The 23357-nt window shown below is 36.5% G+C and overlaps 1 protein-coding gene across 1 annotated transcript; it reads left to right on the top strand.

Moving 5' to 3' along the window:
* The first annotated feature begins 10891 nt into the window (after positions 1-10891).
* Positions 10892-23357, top strand: LOC147400227 (syntaxin-132-like). Its single transcript, XM_086445847.1, has 13 exons — positions 10892-11166; positions 12466-12576; positions 12744-12800; positions 13568-13616; positions 20199-20287; positions 20373-20446; positions 21296-21338; positions 21421-21481; positions 21604-21629; positions 21730-21807; positions 22017-22097; positions 22743-22808; positions 22972-23357. The coding sequence occupies exons 1-13, from the start codon at positions 11149-11151 to the stop codon at positions 23143-23145; spliced, it is 927 nt and encodes a 308-aa protein (XP_086301973.1). The 5' UTR covers positions 10892-11148; the 3' UTR covers positions 23146-23357.

Raw genomic sequence — 23357 nt, 5'->3', positions numbered from 1 at the left:
TGTTGGACATTGAACACTCTAGAATCCAAATTTTGCTGTCTGTCTCGTTTAACATGAAAGAGTGGTCCTTTTCATCAAGATTTTGTATCTGCTTATACAAATCAATATATATATATATATATATATATATATGGGGGAGCGTTCAAGGGCCAACTTTTAGCAAACTTTTTGGCAAAACTTTTTCAAACATAGGTTAGAGGTTTTGGAATGTGGGCTGATTTTTGGTAAGGATGATCTCTACGGTGAGGATGATGGAGATCATCATCACCAAAAATCAGCCCATTTCAAAACTTCTAACCCCATCAAAAACAGTTTATAAAAAATGGACGGTTCACGATTTTTCAACTTGTAAACATGGGTTAGAGAGTTTTGAATGGGCTGATTTTTGGTGAGGATGATCTCCTCGGTGAGGAGATCATCCTCACCAAAATCAGCCCATTCCAAAACTCTAACCTATGTTTTGAAAAATGTTTTGCCAAAAAGTTTGCTAAAAAGTTGGCCCCTTGAACGCCACCCTATATATATATATATATGGGTCCCGTTCGCCACCCTTAGTTTTACCACACACTTTAACAAACGCTTTTGTTTTACATGGGTTAGAAGTTTCGGAATGAGCTGATTTTTGGTGAGGATGATCTCTATGGTGAGGAGATCATCCTCACCAAAAATCAGCTCATTCCAAAACTTCTAACCCCATCAAAATTGATTTACCAAAAATGGACGGTCCACGAATTTTCAACGTGTAAACATGGGGCTAAACATTTCGGAATGGGCTGATTTTTGGGGAGGATGATCTTCTAATCATAGAGATCATCCTCAACCAAAATCAGCTCATTCCAAAACTTCTAACCCATGTAGGACAAAAAACGTTTGTTAAAGTGTGTGGTAAAACTTAGGGTGCTGAACATTTCCCTATATATATATATATGGGAAAGAGTTCAGCAAGACAGGCAAAACATTTTGACAAACATTTGGCAAAACATTTTTGAAATATGGGTTACAGGTTTTGGAATGGGCTGATTTTTGGTGAGGATGATCTTTACAGGGAATAGATCATCATCACCAAAAATCAGCCCAGTCCAAAACTTCTAACCTATCAAAATGGTTTACAAAAAATGGACGGTCCACGATTTTTCAACCTGTTAACATGGGGCTAGAAGTTTTGGAATGGCTGGTTTTTTGATGAGGATGATCTCCTCACCGTAGAGATCATCCTCACCAAAAATCAGCCCATTCAAAACCTCTAACCCATGTTTTGAAAAATGTTTTGCCAAAATGTTTGTTGCTGAAAGGGACCCTATATATATATATGGGGGCGTTCAATGCCAACTTTTTAGCAACACTTTTTGGCAAAATATTTTTCAAAACATGAGTTAGAGGTTTTGGAATGGGCTGATTTTTGGTGAGGATGATCTCTACAGTGAAGAGATCATCATCACCAAAAATCAGCCCATTCCAAAACTTCTAACCCCATCAAAAACAGTTTACAAAAATTGGACGGTCCACTATTTTTCAGCTGGTAACATGGGTTAGAAGTTTTGGAATGGGCTGATTTTTGGTGAGATGATCTACTCACCGTAGAGATCATCCTCACCAAAAATCAGCCCATTCCAAAACCTTCTAACCTATGTTTTGAAAAATGTTTTGCCAAAAAGTTTGGCTAAAAGTTTGCCCTTGAACGCTACCCTATATATATATATATATATATGGGGGGCGTTCAATGGCCAACTTTTTGGCAAACTTTTTGGCAAAACATTTTTCAAAACATGAGTTAGAGGTTTTGGAATGGGCTGATTTTTGGTGAGGATGATCTCTACGGTGAGGAGTCATCCTCACCAAAAATCAGCCCATTCCAAAACTTCTAACCCATGTTTAGAAGCTGAAAAATCGTGGACCGTCCATTTTTTGTAAACTGTTTTTGATGGGTTAGAAGTTTTGGAATGGGCTGATTTTTGGGTGAGGATGATCTCCTCACCGTAGAGATCATCCTCACCAAAAATCAGCCCATTCCAAAACCTCTAACCTATGTTTTGAAAAATGTTTTGCCAAAAAGTTTGCTAAAAAGTTGGCCCTTGAGCGCTACCCTATATATATAGATATATATATATATATATATGGGTCCCGTTCGCCACCCTTAGTTTTACCACACACTTTAACAAACGCGTTTTGTCTTACATGGGTTAGAAGTTTCGGAATGAGCTGATTTTTTGGTGAGGATCATCTCTATGGTGAGGAGATCATCCTCACCAAAATCAGCTCATTCCAAAACTTCTAACCCCATCAAAATTGATTTACAAAAATGGACGGTCCACGATTTTTCAACGTGTAAACATGGGGCTAAAACATTTCGGAATGGGCTGATTTTTGGGGAGGATGATCTTCTAATCATAGAGATCATCCTCACCAAAAATCAGCTCATTCCAAAACTTCTAACCCATGTAGGACAAAAAACGTTTGTTAAAGTGTGTGGTAAAACTTAGGGTGCTGAACATTTCCCTATATATATATATGGGAAATGTTCAGCAACAAACATTTTGGCAAACATTTTTGAAAATATGGGTTACAGGTTTTGGAATGGGCTGATTTTTGGTGAGGATGATCTTACAGGGAATAGATCATCATCACCAAAATCAGCCCATTCCAAAACTTCTAACCTATCAAAAATGGTTTACAAAAAAATGGACGGTCCCCGAGTTTTTCAACCTGTTAACATGGGGCTAGAAGTTTTGGAATGGGCTGGTTTTTGATGAGGATGATCTCCTCACCGTAGAGATCATCCTCACCAAAAATCAGCCCATTCCAAAACCTCTAACCCATGTTTTTGAAAAATTTTTGCCAAAATGTTGGTTGCTTGCAAAGGGACCCCTATATATAGGATATGGGGGGGCGTTCAATGGCCAAACTTTTAGCAAACTTTTTGGCAAAATATTTTTCAAAACATGAGTTAGAGGTTTTGGAATGGGCTGATTTTGGTGAGGATGATCTCTACATGAAGAGATCATCATCACCAAAAATCAGCCCATTCCAAAACTTCTAACCCCACAAAAACAGTTTTTACAAAAATTGGACGGTCCACTATTTTTCACCAGCTGGTAAACATGGTTTAGAAGTTTTGGAATGGGCTGATTTTTGGTGAGAATGATCTACTCACCGTAGAGATCATCCTCACCAAAAATCAGCCCATTCCAAACTTCTCTAACCTATGTTTTGAAAAATGTTTTGCCAAAAAGTTTGCTAAAAAGTTTGCCCTTGAACGCTACCCTAAAATATATATAGATATATATGGGGGGCGTTCAATGGCCAACTTTTTGGCAACTTTTTGTTGGCAAAACATTTTTCAAAACATGAGTTAGAGGTTTTGGAATGGGCTGATTTTTGGTAGAGGCTGATCTCTACGGTGAGGATACATCCTCACCAAAAATCAGCCCATTCCAAAACTTCTAACCCATGTTTAGAAGGCTGAAAAATCGTGGACCGTCCATTTTTTGTAAACTGTTTTTGATGGGGTTAGAAGTTTTGGAATGGGGCTGATTTTTGGTGAGGATGATCTCCTCACCGTAGAGATCATCCTCACCAAAAATCAGCCCATTCCAAAACCTCTAACCTATGTTTTGAAAAATTTTTGCCAAAAAGTTTGCTAAAAAGTGGCCCTTGGCGAGCGCTACCCTATATATATATATATATATATATATGGGTCCCGTTCGCCACCCTTAGTTTATACCACCACTTTAACAAACGCGTTTTGTCTTACATGGGTTAGAAGTTTCGGAATGAGCTGATTTTTGGTGAGGATGATCTCTATGGTGAGGAGATCATCCTCACCAAAAATCAGCTCATTCCAAAACTTCTAACCCATCAAAATTGATTTACAAAAAATGGACGGTCCACGATTTTTCAACGTGTAAACACATGGGGCTAACATTTCGGATGGGCTGATTTTTGGGATGATTCTCTAATCATAGAGATCATCCTCACCAAAAATCAGCTCATTCCAAAACTTCTAACCCATGTAGGACAAAAAACGTTTGTTAAAGTGTGTGGTAAAACTTAGGGTGCTGAACATTTCCCTATATATATATGGTCAGGTTCAAGGGCCATATGAGAGAAACATATGAGAAAACTTTCGACGGTAAATAAAATTTTAAAATATGGGTTAGAAATTTTGGATTGAGCTGATTTTTTGTGAGGATGATCTCTATGATGGAAAGATCATCCAAAAAAAAAAATCAGCCCAATCTGAAACTTCTAACCCCATTAAAAGTGATTTAGAATGTGGACCGTCAATTTTTTTACCAATTTTTATCACAAATTTGTAAATCACTTTTGATGGATTTAGAAGTTTCTGATTGAGCTGATTTTATGTTTTTGTAAGGATGATCTTCTCATCATAGTGACCATCCTTGCAAAAAATCAGCTCAATCCAAAACTTCTAACCCTTACTTGATGAAAAATGAAAGTTTTCTCATATGTTTTTCTCATATGGCCCTTGAACCTGACCCTATATATATAAGAGAGAGAGAGAGAGAAAACATGTAAGAAAACTTTCGGCGGTAAATAAAATTTTAAAATATGGGTTAGAAATTTTAGATTGAGCTGATTTTTTGTGAGGATGATCTCTATGATGGGAAGATCATCCAAAAAAACTCAGCCCAATCTGAAACTTCTAACCCCATTAAAAGTGATTTAGAATGTGGACCGTCGATTTTTTTTCAAATTTTTATCACTAATTTTGTAAATCACTTTTGATGGATTTAGAGATTTCTGATTGAGGCTGATTTTTTGTGAGGATGATCTTCTCATCATAGTGACCTCCTTGCAAAAAATCAGTTCAATCCAAAACCCTAAACCCTTATTTTGAAAAACGAAAGTTTTCTTACATGTTTTCTCACATGGCCCTTGAACCTGACCCTATATATATATATATGGAAATGTTCAGGACCCGAAGTTTTACCCACACACTTTAACAAACGTTTTTTTGTCCTACATGGGTTAGAAGTTTTGGAATGGGCTTGATTTTTGATGAGGATGATCTCTATGATTAGAAGACCATCCTCCAAACAAACAATCAGCCCATTCCGAAATGTTTACCACCCATGTTTACACATTGAAAAATCGTGGACCGTCCATTTTTTTTGTAAACCATTTTTGATGGGGTTAGAAGTTTTGGAATGAACTGATTTTTGGTGATGATGATCTCCTCACCATAGAGATCATCCTCACCAAAAATCAGCCCATTCCAAAACTTCTAACCCATGTAAAACAAAACACGTTTGTTAAAGTGTGTGATAAGCTTAAGGTGCTGAACGGGACCCATATATATATATATATAATATATGTGGGCGGTTCAAGGGCCATATGAGAAAACATATGAAAAAACTTTCATTTTTCAAAAAAAGAGTTAGAGGTTTGGATTGAGCTGATTTTTTGCAAAATGGTCCCTAATGATGAAAAAGATCATCCTCACAAAAAATCAGCTCAATCAGAAACTTCTAAATCCATCAAAAGTGATGTACAAATTAGTGATAAAAATTGGTAAAAAAATCGACGGTCCACATTCTAAATCATTTTTAATGGGGTTAGAAGTTTTCAGATTGGGCTGATTTTTTTTTTTTTTTTTGATGATCTTCCCATCCTAAAGAGATCATCCTCACAAAAAAATCAGCTCAATCCAAAATTTCTAAACCATATTTAAAATTTTATTAAAAACAAAAGTTTTTACATATGTTTAATATATATATATATAGGGTCCCGTTCGCCACCCTTAGTTTTACCACACACTTTAACAAACGCGTTTTGTCTTACATGGGTTAGAAAGTTTCGGAATGAGCTGATTTTTGGTGAGGATGATCTCTATGGTGAGGAGATCATCCTCCCCAAAAATCAGCTCATTCCAAAACTTCTAACCACACTAATTATTCAAACTTATCATTTAATCTAAAAAAATTTATTTTTTGGTATCGCTGTCGACGTTTGGAGACTTAGTTCCAAAAAGGGATTTGAGACAAAGAAAAAATCATTTTCAAATGATTTTTCAAGCATTTTGAAGATGTATTAAAATAATTAAGATTTTTCAATTCTTTTTCTTCATTTTTGAATGCAAATCAAGCAAGGATAGATTTTTTTTTTTTTTTTAAATAGAAATCATATACACAAGTCATTATATTTAGTTTGAAGTTGATCTTTCCATGTATTTTTAGTTGGAAATACTCAGAAAAAAAAATGGGTGACTTTTACTGCATCAAGGTCGATAATTTTTATTTTTGAGTTCAATATTTTTATTCTCGATATAATAATCTAGAATGTGGTTTCATTAAGTGGAACAATGTTGTATAGGTCAAAATCCAAGGACAACTTGCAAGTAATGAATTGCGACTTGTGGATATATGTCGAGCATATTTCCCAATGATCACGCAAAGACAACTTGATTATTTTTCAGGAACTAGATCATCTTTTTACCTTTCTTCCTTACTCAATCATGACTCGACGAAGGTCTGATGTGCACCCTCCTCCCTAGATCAACGTCCTCTACCCTTTCCACCGTTGATACCCTCTTTGTCAAAGGTTCCTTCTGTAATTGTTATCGATCCTAACCCTAGAGTGAGTCGGATTTTACTCCTTCAGTCTAATCTTTATGATCCTTCCTTCCTTCTTTTATTGCAATGGCAAAGCAGTTTTGAGTTGCCATCTGGTCTCCTGTCTCCATATGTCCCTTTTTGGTCAAGAAGCACACGACCTAATGATAAGTTGAGGGCACCACCTTCATTACATGTATCCATCTTCTCCCCAGTATAACATTGTATGACGAATTAGTCTCAATTACCACAAATCTAGTCATCACCACCTCAGGCCCTTTGTTACAGGTAGAGTAACTTCCCCAATGGCAACATCGGGTTTCTATTAAATTCATACACGCTGACTTCAGCATGTTAATCTCCCAAGCACCCTCATCCCTTCGATTGATGAGAAAAGAGAATGTCTATCGCACTTCCAACTTCGATAAGAATTCTTTTTAGATCTACCACCAATGTAATGACTAGGGTGTCATTGTGCGGACTTTTCATCCCTTTCAAGTCCTTTTGAGTGAATATTGTTGCCTTATTCTTCCAAACTATTTCAGATACTCGTGCCACAACTGCCTTCTCTAAGATTTGGTGGACCTCTCTCTCTCATGTTGTGACTTCCTGACCTTAGTCCAATGCAAGACCCAATGATCCTAATCAACCTAAACTCCCTGACGATGGTGTTAATGACCCTCTAATCTCTGTACTCCTATACTAGTGGTCTCCTTAGAGGCGGAGATAAGGGGTCTTGTCTCCTAGGCTCCTTTGTTGCTACCACTACATATCGCCTGAGCTTCTGCCATGTCCTGAATAACATGCTTCAACCTCTAGCAATCGTTGGTCGGATGATCTTCTACCTTCTACTTAGATATTCAGATAAGACTTTCCTGGCCTCCCTCGATAATTTGAGGGCGGTGGCACGAAGGGGTCGCCCTTTATGTGCTTCAAGATTTCAAAAGGCCTCTCAGTCAATGGCGTTAAAACTCTTCTTAGAAGAAAACTTGCCCAAGAGGTGCATATCTTAGGATTGTAGGACCATAAAAACCATCACATCACAAGACAACTTATTTTAACATATTTGGCCTTTAACATAAAATTCTTGATTTTTCTAGAATTCATTACCTTCCACTTCACAAAATCCTATCTCGTTCCTAGGTTTGTTAATGTGTGCTCTTAGGGCAGGCATCAAAGTGCAATAAATATACCTTGGATTAAGCACTTAAGAGTATTTTTTGGTAAAAAACACTGCATCTCAGTTTCTCCCACCGAAAATCTCGTAAGATATTATTAATTTATCGATAAGTTCCAAATTCTAAGAGAACTATAATATATTATTATAGCTTTAATTACTTTGTATGGGCAAAGATATTGTGTATGTCAGATGTATACTAAAAGTCGTAGAAAGACATGTCACATGTACATGATACCAATTCGCTGATAATCCATCCGCACCGTCCTATTTTTAGACCTCAAATTGATTCTCATCAAGATTTATACTTCTAAATGAAAACAGTGATCTATAAACATGTCACAAAAAAGAAAATAGTATTTTTAACACTAGTACTTTCACATTCATAGCTGGCTTTTTAGTAGTATTATTTGAACTTATTGCAAGGGTCACAAAGTCATTTTTTCATAATGAACCTCAATCATGCTCAATCATGCTCAAGATAATAAATAAAGTGAAAAATTACTTAATGGTCTCTTGTAATAACTTGAATCCCTCTTTTCTAATTAGTTTTGAATCCTACTCTAGACATTTCTTATATATGAAATGTCAAAATTGTCCTAATTATTCAAACTTATCATTTTAATCTAAAAAAATTTATTTTTTGGTATCGCTGTCGACGTTTGGAGACTTAGTTCCAACGAAAGGGATTTGAGACAAAGAAAAAATCATTTTCAAATGATTTTTCAAGCATTTTGAAGATGTATTAAAATAATTAAGATTTTTCAATTCTTTTTCTTCATTTTTGAATGCAAATCAATCAAGGATAGATTTTTTTTTTTTAATAGAAATCATATACACAAGTCATTATATTTAGTTTGAAGTTGATCTTTCCATGAATTTTAGTTGGAAATACTCAGAAAAAAAAAAATGGGTGACTTTTACAGCTTCAAGGTCGATAATTTTTATTTTTGAGTTCAATATTTTTATTCTCGATATAATAATCTAGAATGTGGTTTCATTAAGTGGAATAATGTTGTATAGGTCGAAATCCAAGGACAACTTGCAAGTAATGAATTGCGACTTGTGGATATATGTCGGGCATATTTCCCAATGATCACGCAAAGACAACTTGATTATTTTTCAGGAACTAGATCATCTTTTTACCTTTCTTCCTTACTCAATCATGACCCGACGAAGGTCTGATGTGCACCCTCCTCCCTAGATCAACGTCCTCTACCCTTTCCACCGTTGATACCCTCTTTGTCAAAGGTTCCTTCTGTAATTGTTATCGATCCTAACCCTAGAGTGAGTCGGATTTTACTCCTTCAGTCTGATCTTTATGATCCTTCCTTCCTTCTTTTATTGCAATGGCAAAGCAGTTTTGAGTTGCCATCTGGTCTCCTCCTGTCTCCATATGTCCCTTTTTGGTCGAGAAGCACACGACCTAATGATAAGTTGAGGGCACCACCTTCATTACATGTATCCATCTTCTCCCCAGTATAACATTGTATGACGAATTAGTCTCAATTACCACAAATCTAGTCATCACCACCTCAGGCCCTATTGTCACAGGTAGAGTAACTTCACCAATTGGCAACATCGGGTTTCTATTAAATTCATACACGCTGACTTCAGCATGTTCTAATCTCCCAAGCACCCTCATCCCTTCGATTGATGAGAAAAAGAGAATGTCTATCGCACTTCCAACTTCGATAAGAATTCTTTTTAGATCCACCACCAATGTAATGACTAGGGTGTCATTGTGCGGACTTTTCATCCCTTTCAAGTCCTTTTGAGTGAATATTGTTGCCTTATTCTTCCAAACTATTTCAGATACTCGTGCCACAACTGCCTTCTCTAAGATTTGGTGGACCTCTCTCTCATGTTGTGACTTCCTGACCTTAGTCCAATGCAAGACCCAAATGATCCTAATCAACCTAAACTCCCTGACGATGGTGTTAATGACCCTCTAATCTCTGTACTCCTATACTAGTGGTCTCCTTAGAGGCGGAGATAAGGGGTCTTGTCTCCTAGGCTCCTTTGTTGCTACCACTACATATCGCCTGAGCTTTTCCTAATCTGTCATGTCCTGAATAACATGCTTCAACCTCTAGCAATCGTTGGTCGGATGATCTTCTACCTTATGATATTCATGATAAGACTTTCCTGGCCTCCCTCGATAATTTGAGGGCGGTGGCACGAAGCTAGGGTCGCCCTTTATGTGCTTCAAGATTTCAAAAGGCCTCTCAGTCAATGGCGTTAAGACTCTTCTTAGAAGGAAACTTGCTCAAGAGGTGCATATCTTAGGATTGTAGGACCATAAAAACCATCACATCACAAGACAACTTATTTTTAACATATTTGGCCTTTAACATAAAATTCTTGATTTTTCTAGAATTCATTACTTTCCACTTCACAAAATCCTATCTCGTTCTTAGGTTTTGTTAATGTGTGCTCTTAGGGCAGGCATCAAAGTGCAATAAATATACCTTGGATTAAGCACTTAAGAGTATTTTTGGTAAAAAAGATATTCAAAGAATATTTTTTGTTGAAAAAAAAAAACAAATTTTGAGGCGTATTGAATGTACTTTAAAGTGTATCTTTAGGGCACTTGTTAACAAAACCCCTTGTTCTTAATAGAATCATAATAATATGACACACCAGGTGGCATACTCAATTGATTTCCTATATGACAAGTTTAGAACTGTAGATTTGTTTGCCTTAGGATACATGATTGTATTTTCCCATTAAAAAAAATGTATCCCTAAGGAGTTGTGTATCCTAAGGCATATAGATCTATGATTCCCGAATTTGTTAGCATTAGGGAGTCGATTAAGTATGCCATCTTGCGAGTCATATTATTATGACTCTTCTTAATATTGAAGGGGAGAATTTTCTTAAGGAATGATAAGGAATAATAGGTAGAAGGGCAAAAAAACGCACTTCTGTCATGCACAACTCATTTTACAACCACCATATTTAATGTTATATCTAAATTGCCCTTGCATCAGATAGTCTCTCTCCCTCCCCCTAGCAATCATAATCTCGGCAATTTCGTCTTTTAGAGTTCAAATTTGTCATTAACCGTAGGGTAATACAGTCATTTCATAGTGATAAAATAGTTTTAAAAAAAAAAATGTTCCCAAATTTCGTCTTTTAAGTGAAAGCAGCAGCAGTTTTGAACTTCTCTCTCTCAACGATCCGTTAGCATTCAAAAAAGGTGAAAACCACCTTCATTATCTTTCGTTTTCTCACTTTCTCTCACTCAAAACCCTAGACGTGGTTTTGTTCTACAAGCCAGTTCGAAATTTACAACGATTTCTTTTCCAGATCGATTTTTTGAGCTCTCTTTGCGTAGATCTTGATCGTAGATCTTGGTGTACAAACTTCTATCGACATCGGATTTCTCCCGCAAAGATGAACGATCTTTTAACGGTACTTTCTCTCTTTATAAATCCTTTTTTTCTGTTGTGTTCTTCTGGATTTTGGATTTCGAAGCTGATTTTGATCTAACATTTATGATATCGGTAGATATTGTAGCAGTCTAGCAGATCGTATTTAAATTTCGCGAAATTCAGTTCTTTCTTCTTTTCGTTTTATAGATTTTGCTTTATTTTTCGTGTTTTTGAATCCGTACTGGTTGGGAGATTAATTTGAATTTGAGCGCGATATGTGTTAGAGAGATGTTAGATTGCTAGATAATCAATTTAATGTGCCTGTCGGTCCTTGTGTGTAATCTTTTAAGTTCATAGATTATTGGAATAATAGGAAGCTGTGAAGAATTTGGAGAATGAGAAGAACAGGAAAGAAAAATAAAATCGGAAACACTAAGATTATGTAATCCCGTGCTATATGGACTTGTATCGGACATTGTATCAACTTGAATCCTATATTTTGTGTGAAAAGTACCTTTCATTTACCAACTGTAATAATTTATAAATTTTCTTCTCTTACAGTGAAATTTTTTCATTTAGTTCTGATTTTCTGACTCCTGGAGCACTGGATGACAAAATTTCCTATAGAAGTGGTAAAGATTTCGTTGGAAAATTATAATCTGCTATAAGAAAATTGGAATGCAAATTATAAGAGTTATTCTTTCTTTGATTTTTTATTTCTAATATTTCTTCCAAAATAACTCCACCTAGATAATTAATCATTAGAACACCGACTGTTATTACGTGTACACAAATATCCTTGTTATTTCACAAACAGTACATGGCTGATCTATCTTCCAATAGCAATCCTCGACTCTACTTCCATGTTCTAAAGTTAGAAGATTGGTTTATTCTCCCTTAAGGGATGATTAGAAGATACAAAGTTCCTTAGCACTTTAAACTTGGATACTCTCATGAACCAAAATGTATGCAAGAAATTTTTTGGAGTATATTCTCTTGGAATTGTGAAACGTGGTTATTTATTGATTAGACAGGTTTTTCATTTTTCTACTGGCTTCCGAGTTCATTGTTGTCAACTTTTATTTCTTCGTGGGAATTTCGGTTAAGGAAAGTCAAAATCTTGTTTATGATTTTAAAAGCCTGGCTTCAATGAACTCTTACATGATACCGTGCTATTTCGTTAATGTATCGAGTTCTGGGCATTCATTGTGTGTGAAAAACAATAGCTTATTCCTTGTTAACGTTATGTTCAATTGATAGTCTTGGGACTTTTCCACTTTTTTCATTTGTTTTACATATTGGCAGGAAAGTTGTTTTTAATGTTGGTGGTGTTTGTCAGGATTCCTTTGAGATCCCTCGAGGTCAACCTTCAAGGGGTGGAGACATTGAATTAGGAATGAATGCTCCAATGAATTCCAGAGACCTGGGCTTAGAGAACTTTTTCAAACAGGTGGCTATGGATTATTTTACTTACTAACTCATTTTTATGCTGAACGTGAAGAGTAGCAGTTGTCACTAAGTCCGTTTGCAATATTGTTATGCATATATGAGAATTTAATGTTATGTTTTATTATTTGAAATTGTTGAGTGGTTTTCTTGCCTCTGTTTTTTTGCTAGATTGGAGAGATTGAAAAGCAAATAGACAAGAAAAGTAAACTACTCAAAAAGCTACAGGTATTGATTTTCTCTTCTTTTCATTCTTCCTTGTCTTATGAAGGTTTCCATGCTAGTTGTTGTCAATATTTAGGGCACATTATTGTTCTTTTTGTTTCTAAATCAATTTTTCCTTTATCTTCTTAATCATTTATTGGAAAAAAGAGATTTCCATCCCAATTCGAGAGACAAAGCATAAGTTAAAGCTTGTATTGCACATCGAACTGAGTTATGGAAACAGAAAGATCGAAGGTTTCATGATGTGAACTACATCATTTGTTCTGATCATCGATTAACATGACTGCTGAATTTCTGAAACTACCACCAGTGGCCCAATACATCAGGATCTTGATGTAGCTTCATTCTTATGCCGTTGGTGTTGATTCTGTATCCCTAGCTAGAAAGTTATTATCCCCAAAACCCTTAATGTTAGTATTCTCTGCTGTCTTGCATCGTCACCTTGCTTAATTTGTCATTTGATCTAACCGAGTGTGAATTTGAAAACATGCTAATAAAACTTGAGATGATATGATCATTTGTGGTTTGAATAGTTCTCATATTGTTGTCTTCTTTACCACTTTTAATTACCCCATATGATATTCAAAGGACACTTCTAATCAATCTGTATGATATTTAAATTCCAAATTTTGTTTTTTAGTACGCTTGATTATTGAATTTGGGTTGCACTTTCTGGCAAAGATGTCTCTGGTACCAAGATTTGCATTAAGGGCTTGGAATATCAGGCTAATGTGTTTCTCATACCATTTACTTGCGAATGATTTCTGCAGGATGCAAATGAGGAGTCAAAGTCTGTAACCAAGGCTGCTTCCATGAAGGGTAAGCTGATGCATATATAATTAATGTACATGAATGCATGCATAAATAGATTAGTACACACCCAAAGAGAAGTACTCTATTTATGAAGAATAGAGAATGCTCTCTTCTTAATGTGGATGCCAAAATGTGTTACACCTGGAATTCAAACCAGTCTGTCCAAGTGTTAGGCCATTGCTTGGATTGGCCATACAAGCAATGGCCTAACACTCAATTATCGTTGTTCATCGACTTTTGATGTTACCCATGAACTCTTTCAATTTGGTGGTCAAACTTGCCCAACTAACATCATTTTTCAAGTGTATCGCATACATAAGGTACCTAACAATCTTGGAGTGACGACCATGCATTCAAAAGAATTGTCAAAATATAATTGTCAAGTCTCAATGAGAGCTTGTCAAGGTATTTGTAATAATCAAAGTGAATGGACATAAATACCCTTACATAGAAAAGAATAGAAAATTAGAAAAAGTAAAATAAAGATATAATAAAAACATATTTCCAATACTCCCTCTCAAGCTGGTGCAAATATATCAACTAAACATTGCTTGACAAGATGAGAGTTAGTGACAGAATGACCAATAAACTTCATAAGCATGTCGGCAAACTGATCTGAAGAAGATACAAATATTGTTTGAAGGGTACCAGATCGAACTTTCTCCCTAAGAAAGTGAACATCAACCTTTATATACTTCGTTCTCTTGTAAATGACAGAATCAGAAGCAAGCATGATAATAGACTTGTTGTCACAAACAATATAGAGAAATTAAAAATAAGAAATCCCATCTCCATCAGTAAAGATCGAAGCTAAATAAGCTCACATCTGCCAAGGGCTATAGTTCGATATTCAACTTCAGCAAAAGAACGGAAAATTACACTTTGTTTCATACTTTTTCACGAGATCAGGTTACCACCACGAAAGGCACAAAAATCAGAGATAGAATTTCTATCCATAATAGAGCTAGCATAATCAGTGTTAGCGAAGCAGAACAAGTGAGGTTGAGCATTAGATGAGTAGAAAAGTCCAAGACCTAGACGCGACTTCAAGTAGCAGAGAATACGATAAATAACATCAAGATGAGAAGTGCACAGAGCATGCATGAACTAACTGACCACGCTAATCACACAAGTCAAATATGGTCTAGTATTAGATAAATCAGATAGCCTAGGAGTCTCTGATAAAAAGAATGATCAAATAATTAATTGTCAAATTCGACATGGAGACGATAATCAAGCATACCAGTATCGTAAAGAAGATCCAATGTGTAATTGCGCTGAGATATCGAAATACTACAACGAGAGCGGGTCACTTCTATTCCCAAGAAGTACTTAAGAAGATCCAAGTCTTTAACCTCAAAAACACAATTCAATATCATCTTTACCCCGTCAATCAATTGGCATCATCTCCAATCAAGATAATATCATCCACATAAATTAGAACAATAATGCAACAACCATCCAATTTTCGACAAACAAAGCATGTATGATTTGAGTAATATCTAGAAAATTTCATAAATAAACTGACTTAAAAAAGCATTGAAACCAAGCTCACAGAGACTGCTTCAGGCCATACAGAGATTTGAGAAGGTAACATACCTTACCAGAATACTTCCTCTGAAGACGAAATCCAAGAGGGATTCATATAGATAATCTCAGTCAAATCACCATTCAAAAAGACATTTTTCACATTGAGTTGGTGAAGTGGCTATAAGTGACATGCAGTTAAAGAAATAAGGAATCGAACAATAGAAAGTTTAGCTACAAGAACAAATGTAGTACCAAAATTCTTTTCTAGATTTTGTGTAAATCCCTTGGCAACTAGGCGGGCTTTATATCGTTTAACAGTACTATCTGCGAGATACTTGACAGTGAAAATCCATTTACATCCAACAACCCACTCCCCAGAGGGAAGGAGAATAAGCTCTCAGGTATGATTCTTCTGCAAAGTACCCATCTCAGCAGCCATGACTGCAGTCCACTGAGGATCTCATAAAACCTCTAAAATAGACTCAGAAACTTAAATAGAAGCAATGACAGCAAGGTAAGTCTGATAAGAATGAGAGAGTCCCTGATAGGAAACAAATTGGACAATAAGATAATCAGTAACACAGCCACACTTACCTTTGCAAAGTGAAATAGGTAATTGAGAGTCAAAAACAGAAGGGATAAGAACAGGGGTAGGAGAGAATATATATAAGTCCAAGGAAGAGGTTGGCAAGGTTAGAGAGGGGTGAGGGCGACGAGAGTAAACCTGAAGCGTTAGCAAAGATGGAAGAAAGCCGAAGAAGACAGCACTATAAGGGAAGGAACAAAAGAAGAGTCTTGCAAAGAAAAATAGTCATACAAAGAAGACGTGGCACGAAAATAAGGAACATTTAAAATAAAAAAAAGCGACATCCATAGAACATATGATATGATGAGAAACAAGATCATAACACAGATACCCCTTTGACATAAATTAGTAGCCCAAGAAAACACATTGAATGGTTTTGTCATCTAATTTCGTGCGATTGAGATGTGTGGTCCTAAATAAAGCAAGTGCACCCAAAGTGTAATAAAAAAGAAGATGTTATTAGGACGAAGAACATGAAGAGGCACCTGTCCCCTAAGGTGCGACTCGGACCACAGTTAAAAAGAAAATTCGTAGTGAGGATCACCATGTCCCAATATAATTTAGGAACATGTATTCCTCGAAGAAGAGAGCCAACAATGTTCATAAGGTGGCAGTTATTGCGTTCTACCACCCTGTTCTACTCAAAAGTGTAGGGATATGTCAATTGGTGGAGCAATGCTCATGAAGATGAGAGCAAATCCCATCAGAAATATATTCACCTCCATTATCAGACCGAAGGGTTTTAATAGTAATGTTGTACTGGATATGAAAGTTAACAAAAATAAAAAGCACTGCAGACCAATATCGCATCAAATAAACTCAACAAGTACAACGAGAATAGTCATCTATAAATTTAAAATAATACCAATGACCAATAAAAACAATAACAAGAGAAAGCCTTCCATACATCAGAATGAACTAAATTAAACATAACCGATGCATGCAAGAGATATATGAAATACATGTATGTTTGGAAAGCTCACACACAAAGTACTGAAACTTATGCCTACTATAAGAATTTTTGAAAGCAGGAAATAAAAAACATAAGTGCTGAAAACTAACATATCTTAAGCGAGCATACCACAAATCTAAAGATTAAGAATAAAAGGTATAACTCCCAAAGGAGGGTAGTACAAAGGTCGAAGTAGTAGTATGTGGAGATCCAAATAGGTACAGTCCATCCCTCTCATACCTCTTGTCAAAAATCTTTATCGAAGTCAAGTCTTGAAAAGTACAGTGAGTAGGAAAACAAGTCACTGAGCAATTTAGATATTTGATAATACTACTCACAGACAGGCAAAAGATTAAGAAACAGGTGAAGAACATAGAGCATAGAGTAGACAAATACCAGATGATAAAGAGATGGTACTCTTGTTGTGTATAGGTGTAAGGGATCCATCAGGAAGGCGAACCTCCTTATGAGTATCAGGAAAAATTAATAAAGTAAAATGGTTACACTCACCGGTCATGTGATCAAAGGCACCAAAATCAATAACCCATGTCAGGGGAGCTAGATCAGATTAGGTAACATAAAATGTAGAAGATATACCTAGAGGTGTGGTAACTGAGACCACATTGAAGATAAGCGAGTGTAAGGATGGATCTGATCACAAACAATAGAGGTAATCTGGGTATGAAACTGTTGTAAATGAACAATGCCAGGAGAGACAGTGGTGGGAACAAGTGAGGAATCCACAATGGTAGCATGGGGAGCAAAATACCTCAATGAAGGAGAGCGGAAAGCATCAGACCTTCTCATGGCTTGTCTTCCCACAATGACTGCAAATAAGACTACTCCTTCGACTACAGCTATGGCCCCCTCGGCCATGAAAAGTATTAACAGTACCTAAAAGCCATCTAGATTTGCCTTTATACTTCTAAATAGAGTCTCACGAATTGAGACCAAGATTGATGCCATGTCATAATGCTCAACAACAAATGGCTAAAAAAAGGAGACCAATAATCAAATGTAAGAAGACTATAATTTGAGAGGAAAATTGTGTAGGATCAAATCGACATACACTTAGGGTGCGAGAACCAAGAGATTATTGCAAATCTGGAGAAAAGGAAGAAATTGAGGCAAAAAACTTGAACTCAAATAAAAAGGAATAGTGGAAGACTTCTAGAAAGTCGAAGAGCAAATCATATAGCTGAAGATTTGGCTTGAAGGGAGATCTCTTGCTAACCCAAACCCAATGTGTGAGAAGCAAAGGGGTAAAGAACAACTCAATGACCCAGAAAACAACATAAACAGCCCATACAAAACTCGAAAAACAGTAGGGTCAATCCTATATCACAGCAGACTAAAATCAGAAATAGTAGTATTTGGCTTGAAGGGAGGTCTCTCGCAACCCTAAATACAATGTGCGATCATCAAAGGGGCAGAAAACAACTCTATCGATCACCAGCCCTATCGCAAAAACAGTTAGGACAAACAGCAGCCAGCGGCCACACCCTATCGCAAATCAGTAAAACTGCAGCCAGCAACCACAAACACTATTGCAGCCTAGGCATAACAGCTAAGTCAGTACACACACACACTATCGCAGCAACCTGTAGCCCAATCGCAGCCCATTCATAAGAGCCAAGTCAGTCGCAACCTAGCAACACTGCAGCCAGCAGCCACACACACTATCGCAGTAGAAAAAAATAGCCAGCAGCAATCATATACCCTGCTGTCAAAGCCAGCAACACAGCCCCTTATCGCAGAGGCAGCCAACAGCAACAAATCCCTAATCGCAGAACAGTACAGCCAGCTGCATGGACCTAATTGCACAAAAAAAGATAACCCAACAGCAGTGCAACCCCATAGAAGGGAACTATTCGCACAAGAACTCCCTTATCGCATTGTGTGATTGGGGTCAAAAATAAAAAAGAAAGAACCCTCAAAAGGGAGACCCTCCAATGAAGGCTGCTTGCTAGGGTTTGGTCTCAAGGTCTAAAGGGGGTGATGAGAGGAGAAGAGAAGACAGAAGAGAGGGAGGTGGCGAGGGTAAAACTCCAAGGGACTCAAAAATTGAACGAGAAACACCAAGGGGGAGCAAACGATTGATCCTCTAGGTTCTAATAACAAGAAGAATTGTAGAAGAATAATTGTCAAGTCTCAATGAGAGCTTTGCAAGGTATTTATAATAATCAAGGTGAATGGACATAAATGACCTTACATAGAGAAGAATAGAAAGCTAGAAAAAGTAAAAAAAAAAGACATATTTCCAATACATTCCACGTAACATTGACAATCAGTGTTCTGAATCATCTACATAGTGACGGTCATTAGAAGAAATAAAAAAGCACTTGAATGTCAATAGGAAAAGAAAGCACTTAAGTTCTCTCTTTTTTCCCTTCCTGTTTTTTTTTTGGCTGGTCAAGCCAGATTAGTGGGTGAAGGAGGGTTTTGAACCCAGGCTGTGGTGTCAACACTCAGAGACTAACAAACTTAGCAAGCTGGTTAATATCTTAAAGTATCTTTTTTCCCTTTCTTGTCTCTTAGTATTACTATTATATGGTAAAGTCTGCCTATAATTCCTATATTTTTTTGGGTTTTTCTTCCTCTTCACCACTCCATGCCTTGATCCTTGGACCATGTGCTTTTCATTAAAGCCAGACAACCATTCAAGATAAGGGGGAGTGGCCTATAATTCCTACATAAAAATCAGTTCATTCTAACATATAAAAGAGTTCAACTAATACAACAGTTTAAATGAACAGTCAACATTTTTCAACTTCAATTTAACTTTTCATGGCGTTAATAATATCACAATGGACTTTTTTTTTTTTTTTTTTTTAAGATGGTCTCCTAGGTATGAAAAGTTCATTGTACTTTAGATCTTCCAAAATGCATCCATATGGATCCCATAAGCAAGAGTACAACTAGGGAGTAAGATCAAGAGGTAAGTATAGACCAACTCGATAATAATATGCAACTTGTACTAAGATAGATTTTCATTGCTTTTTTATTTATCAATGAGGCTCGGTCTCTATATTATGCCTTTATAAAGTAATAGTTATGCAAGAATATAATGTCTAGTATTGGCTTATTATTGAGTTTGCCTTGTTTGACACCTCTTATCCATTTCTTACGCCAATGTAGATGTCTAAGTTACATAGGTGGTGGTTTGTGTTTTGCATTCCCATCAAGAATAAAATATACAGTACTCTTCTTGAGTAGAGTGCCTTTTACCATCTCTCTATTTATTCATCTATATTGTGTCTACATGTTGTATGCATACACATATCCACATTCTCTGTAGCTTTTCAGTTCTAGTAGGCATTCCATCTGTTTTCATCTAAAGTTGTAAAGTTTCCAACTCAGTTGGCGGAACTGATTTCTATCATTGCTTGGAATGTATACACACATATACACATTCTCTTTGTGGCTCTTCAGTTTTAGTAGGCATTCCATCTGTTTTCATATATAGTTGTGTGGTTTTCAACTCAGTAGGCAAGACTGATTTTTCTATCATTGCTTGCAGCAATCAAACAACGTATGGAGAAAGATGTAGATGAAGTGGGGAAAATTGCTCTCTCAGTAAAATCAAAAATTGAACAACTTGACAGAGATGTAATACAAATTCTTTCTCCTTCCCAGTTATTTGTGTGGCCCTTGAGAGTTCTCTTGTGACCTTTTATGTTTTCTCTTTCTCCAGAACTTAAGCAATAGAAAAAAGCCTGGATGTGAGGAAGGAACAGGTGTAGACCGCACCAGAACAGCAAGAACTGTGTAATTTACTCTACTACTTTGCTATCTACTTCTTCTAGCACCAATCTACAGTGAGGCTCCATTTGAAGGGAAAAAAAATATATTTTCAAACTCATCTTTCAAGTGGACCTGTCCATCTTGTAATGGGCTTCACCTAGATGATCTCTCCTAGAAGCACTTGTATCTTAATCACCAAAAAACAAGATTTTCCATGTTCCATTTTGTTACCATACAATAAGAAAGATGAATTTCCATTTGGGTAAGATTGTCTTGTCAGGCTAATTTCAGTCCAGTAGATCTCTTAAATGGGTCCCTTGACTGGGATCCATATTGGTGCTGCTGAAACTGCATGTACTTCATGCTAGTATGACTAATGCCACACTAGTATTCCACAAAATGTTTCTTCTATTTATTTAGAGAGATTCTATTGCCACAGCAACTTTTGCTAACGCCGCCCCATTTCATATGTAAATCACCAAAGATTTTGCTCACATAGGGTTGGCATTAGTAAAAGTTGGTGTGGCAATAGAAGCTCTCATTTATTTATTGTTTGTTTTCCTCCAAACTTCCAACTTGATTTTATTTATGAAGACATACACGTGGTCATCAAAAACAAAAGAATGAGAATGAAGATAGTGAAACTATATATGAACACTTTCAATAACAGAAGACGTGGCTCTGGACAGAATGGAATGGACAAACAGGATTTGTTTAGCCAGCCCCAAATCTGGGACAAGGCTTTGAGAATGATGTGCCTGGACTTCCAAGATTACCATTTTAGACACCTTCATGTCATGCTTATGTTGCAAACCTTACCTGAGAAGTGTACAAGTCACTGAAATCTCACTTAGCCCTTACATTTGACTGCAGTGCATTGAAAAAGAAGTTGAAAGATAAGATGTCTGAATTTCAGGTATGTATACATACCTGAGACCAGCATTCCTTTTTTTTTTTCCTTCTAATATCCCATTTTTACGATGCTTGTAATATGGCAGACTCTAAGAGAAACCATCCATCAAGAGTATCGGGAGGTTGTTGAGAGAAGGGTTTTCACTGGTAAGTAATCCCTTCCTGTATATATAACATAATGAGTGTAATTTTAGTAATTTGAAGCATTAGATTTTCCATCATTATAGAGCTTACTGGTTTGACCTTTTGTTGTCATCTGTAACGATAAGTAATGGGTACAAGAGCTGATGAAGAGGTGAGAGTGCCCCCAACCCCTTCCCCCATTGAAATATTTTATGGGCTTTTAACATGTCTAGATTCCTAACTTTTTTTTATGGTTTTTTGATTCTGTACAGACAATCGACCGATTAATAGAGACTGGAGATAGTGAGCAAATATTCCAAAAAGCAATTCAGGAACAAGGCCGAGGCCAAGTTTGTCCTTTACACTCTCCCTTGACCTTTTCCAGTTTAATGGAGTCATCTTTGTTAGCATCGATTTTTTCTTTCTTTCTTCTTTTGGGTAGGTAAGGGTTTTCGATCCCAGGTTTCACAACCAAAGGATCAGACCAGGAGCACATATGAATAGTCACTCCTATATCCTGATAGGTCTTTTTCTGATTTTGAAAAATATTTCTGTGCAGGTAATGGACACCCTGGCAGAAATCCAAGAACGTCATGATGCAGTTAAAGAATTAGAGAAGAAGCTTCTTGAGTTGCAGCAGGTATTTTGTCATTTCCTCAAACAGACAAGTAAAAATTGGAACTACTTAGTCATCGTGACTTGTTCAGACTCTGATTGAATGAAAGAATATTTGGCTTCTTCAAACCTAAAAGCATTGAGATTTGGAATGTAGATTCAGCTGTTTGTTAAGAATGGAAAATTCCAATCTTTGTAAAGCTCTACTTTTTTATTCTCATCTTACATAAGCTGTTTATCAAGATACTTATGAATGTGTATATGCAAAGAATAAGACAATAAGTTCCCGTAAGGATATGTAAAGAACTGAGGGGCTCAAAAGATTAATGTTGATGGTCTTATAATTCTATCATGAGCTCGAGGCCTTCCGATCTAGCGGGGGACATTTGAGGCTTATTTTTCACTAGGTGTTGTAGATTCCGAAGAAGTGCAGAACTTAGGCTTATTGTTTAATCTACAATTCTTTTCTTGTAAAATTGTTTGCAAGTATTCAAAGAATTTTACAAGTATGCATTCTTCTCCATATGTAAAAGAGGCACCATGATCCCTATTTTGTGTCTAATTTTGCTGAAGATATACTCAAGATTTGACTAAGACTTTCTTCTAATGGATGCATGTTCTAAATCTTAATTTTCTGTTTCAACATCTTAGATCTTATTCTTGGTTGTAGATATTCCTGGACATGGCAGTTTTGGTGGAAGCACAAGGAGACATGCTGGACAACATAGAATCACAGGTATTGAGCAACCTTGTTTGATTACTAATACCTAATATGGTCAAAGCACCTGTCTGCCACTCTGCCGATTTGGTTTACCAAAGGAATCTCTGTATGACCTACTAATTACAATTAATATTGGACCTGCGATTCATTTTCTAAATTTTTTTTTTTCATTTCTCAGGTTTCAAGTGCAGTCGATCACGTGCAAACAGGGAATACTGCTCTCCAAAAAGCAAAGAAGTTGCAAAAAAACTCCAGGAAATGGATGTGCATAGCCATCATTATCCTTCTCGTAATTGTGGCCATCATAATTGTCGCCGTGTTTAAGCCATGGAACAGTAAAAAGGGTGCTTAGTTGAATTCAGTTTGGATGGAACCCTACGTTTTCTTTTCAAGGTCTTTATCTCAATATGTGTGCACGTGTGTAAGCAAAGCTCCTGGTTCTCTTTCAATATGAGTCTGTTATATAGCAAAGTGTGATACCGGCTTTATCTATATGCTCTTTTTAACAGTGTAGAGAACAAATATGATATGGTTCGATATAAACTTGTGTGTTTTCGGTCGTGA

The sequence above is a fragment of the Akebia trifoliata genome, chromosome 6 (assembly GCF_017979445.1).
Source record: "Akebia trifoliata isolate Shusen 1 chromosome 6, ASM1797944v1, whole genome shotgun sequence".
Taxonomy (NCBI): Eukaryota; Viridiplantae; Streptophyta; class Magnoliopsida; order Ranunculales; family Lardizabalaceae; genus Akebia; species Akebia trifoliata.
This window is presented reverse-complemented; position numbering and strand designations above follow the sequence as displayed.

What these genes read in the sequence shown, in the direction of transcription:
- LOC147400227 (XM_086445847.1), top strand. An exon ending in AGGAACAAGGCCGAGGCCAA is followed by an intron (nt 21,808 to 22,016) that starts GTTTGTCCTTTA and finishes ATTTCTGTGCAG; the next exon opens with GTAATGGACACCCTGGCAGA. An exon ending in AGCTTCTTGAGTTGCAGCAG is followed by an intron (nt 22,098 to 22,742) that starts GTATTTTGTCAT and finishes TCTTGGTTGTAG; the next exon opens with ATATTCCTGGACATGGCAGT.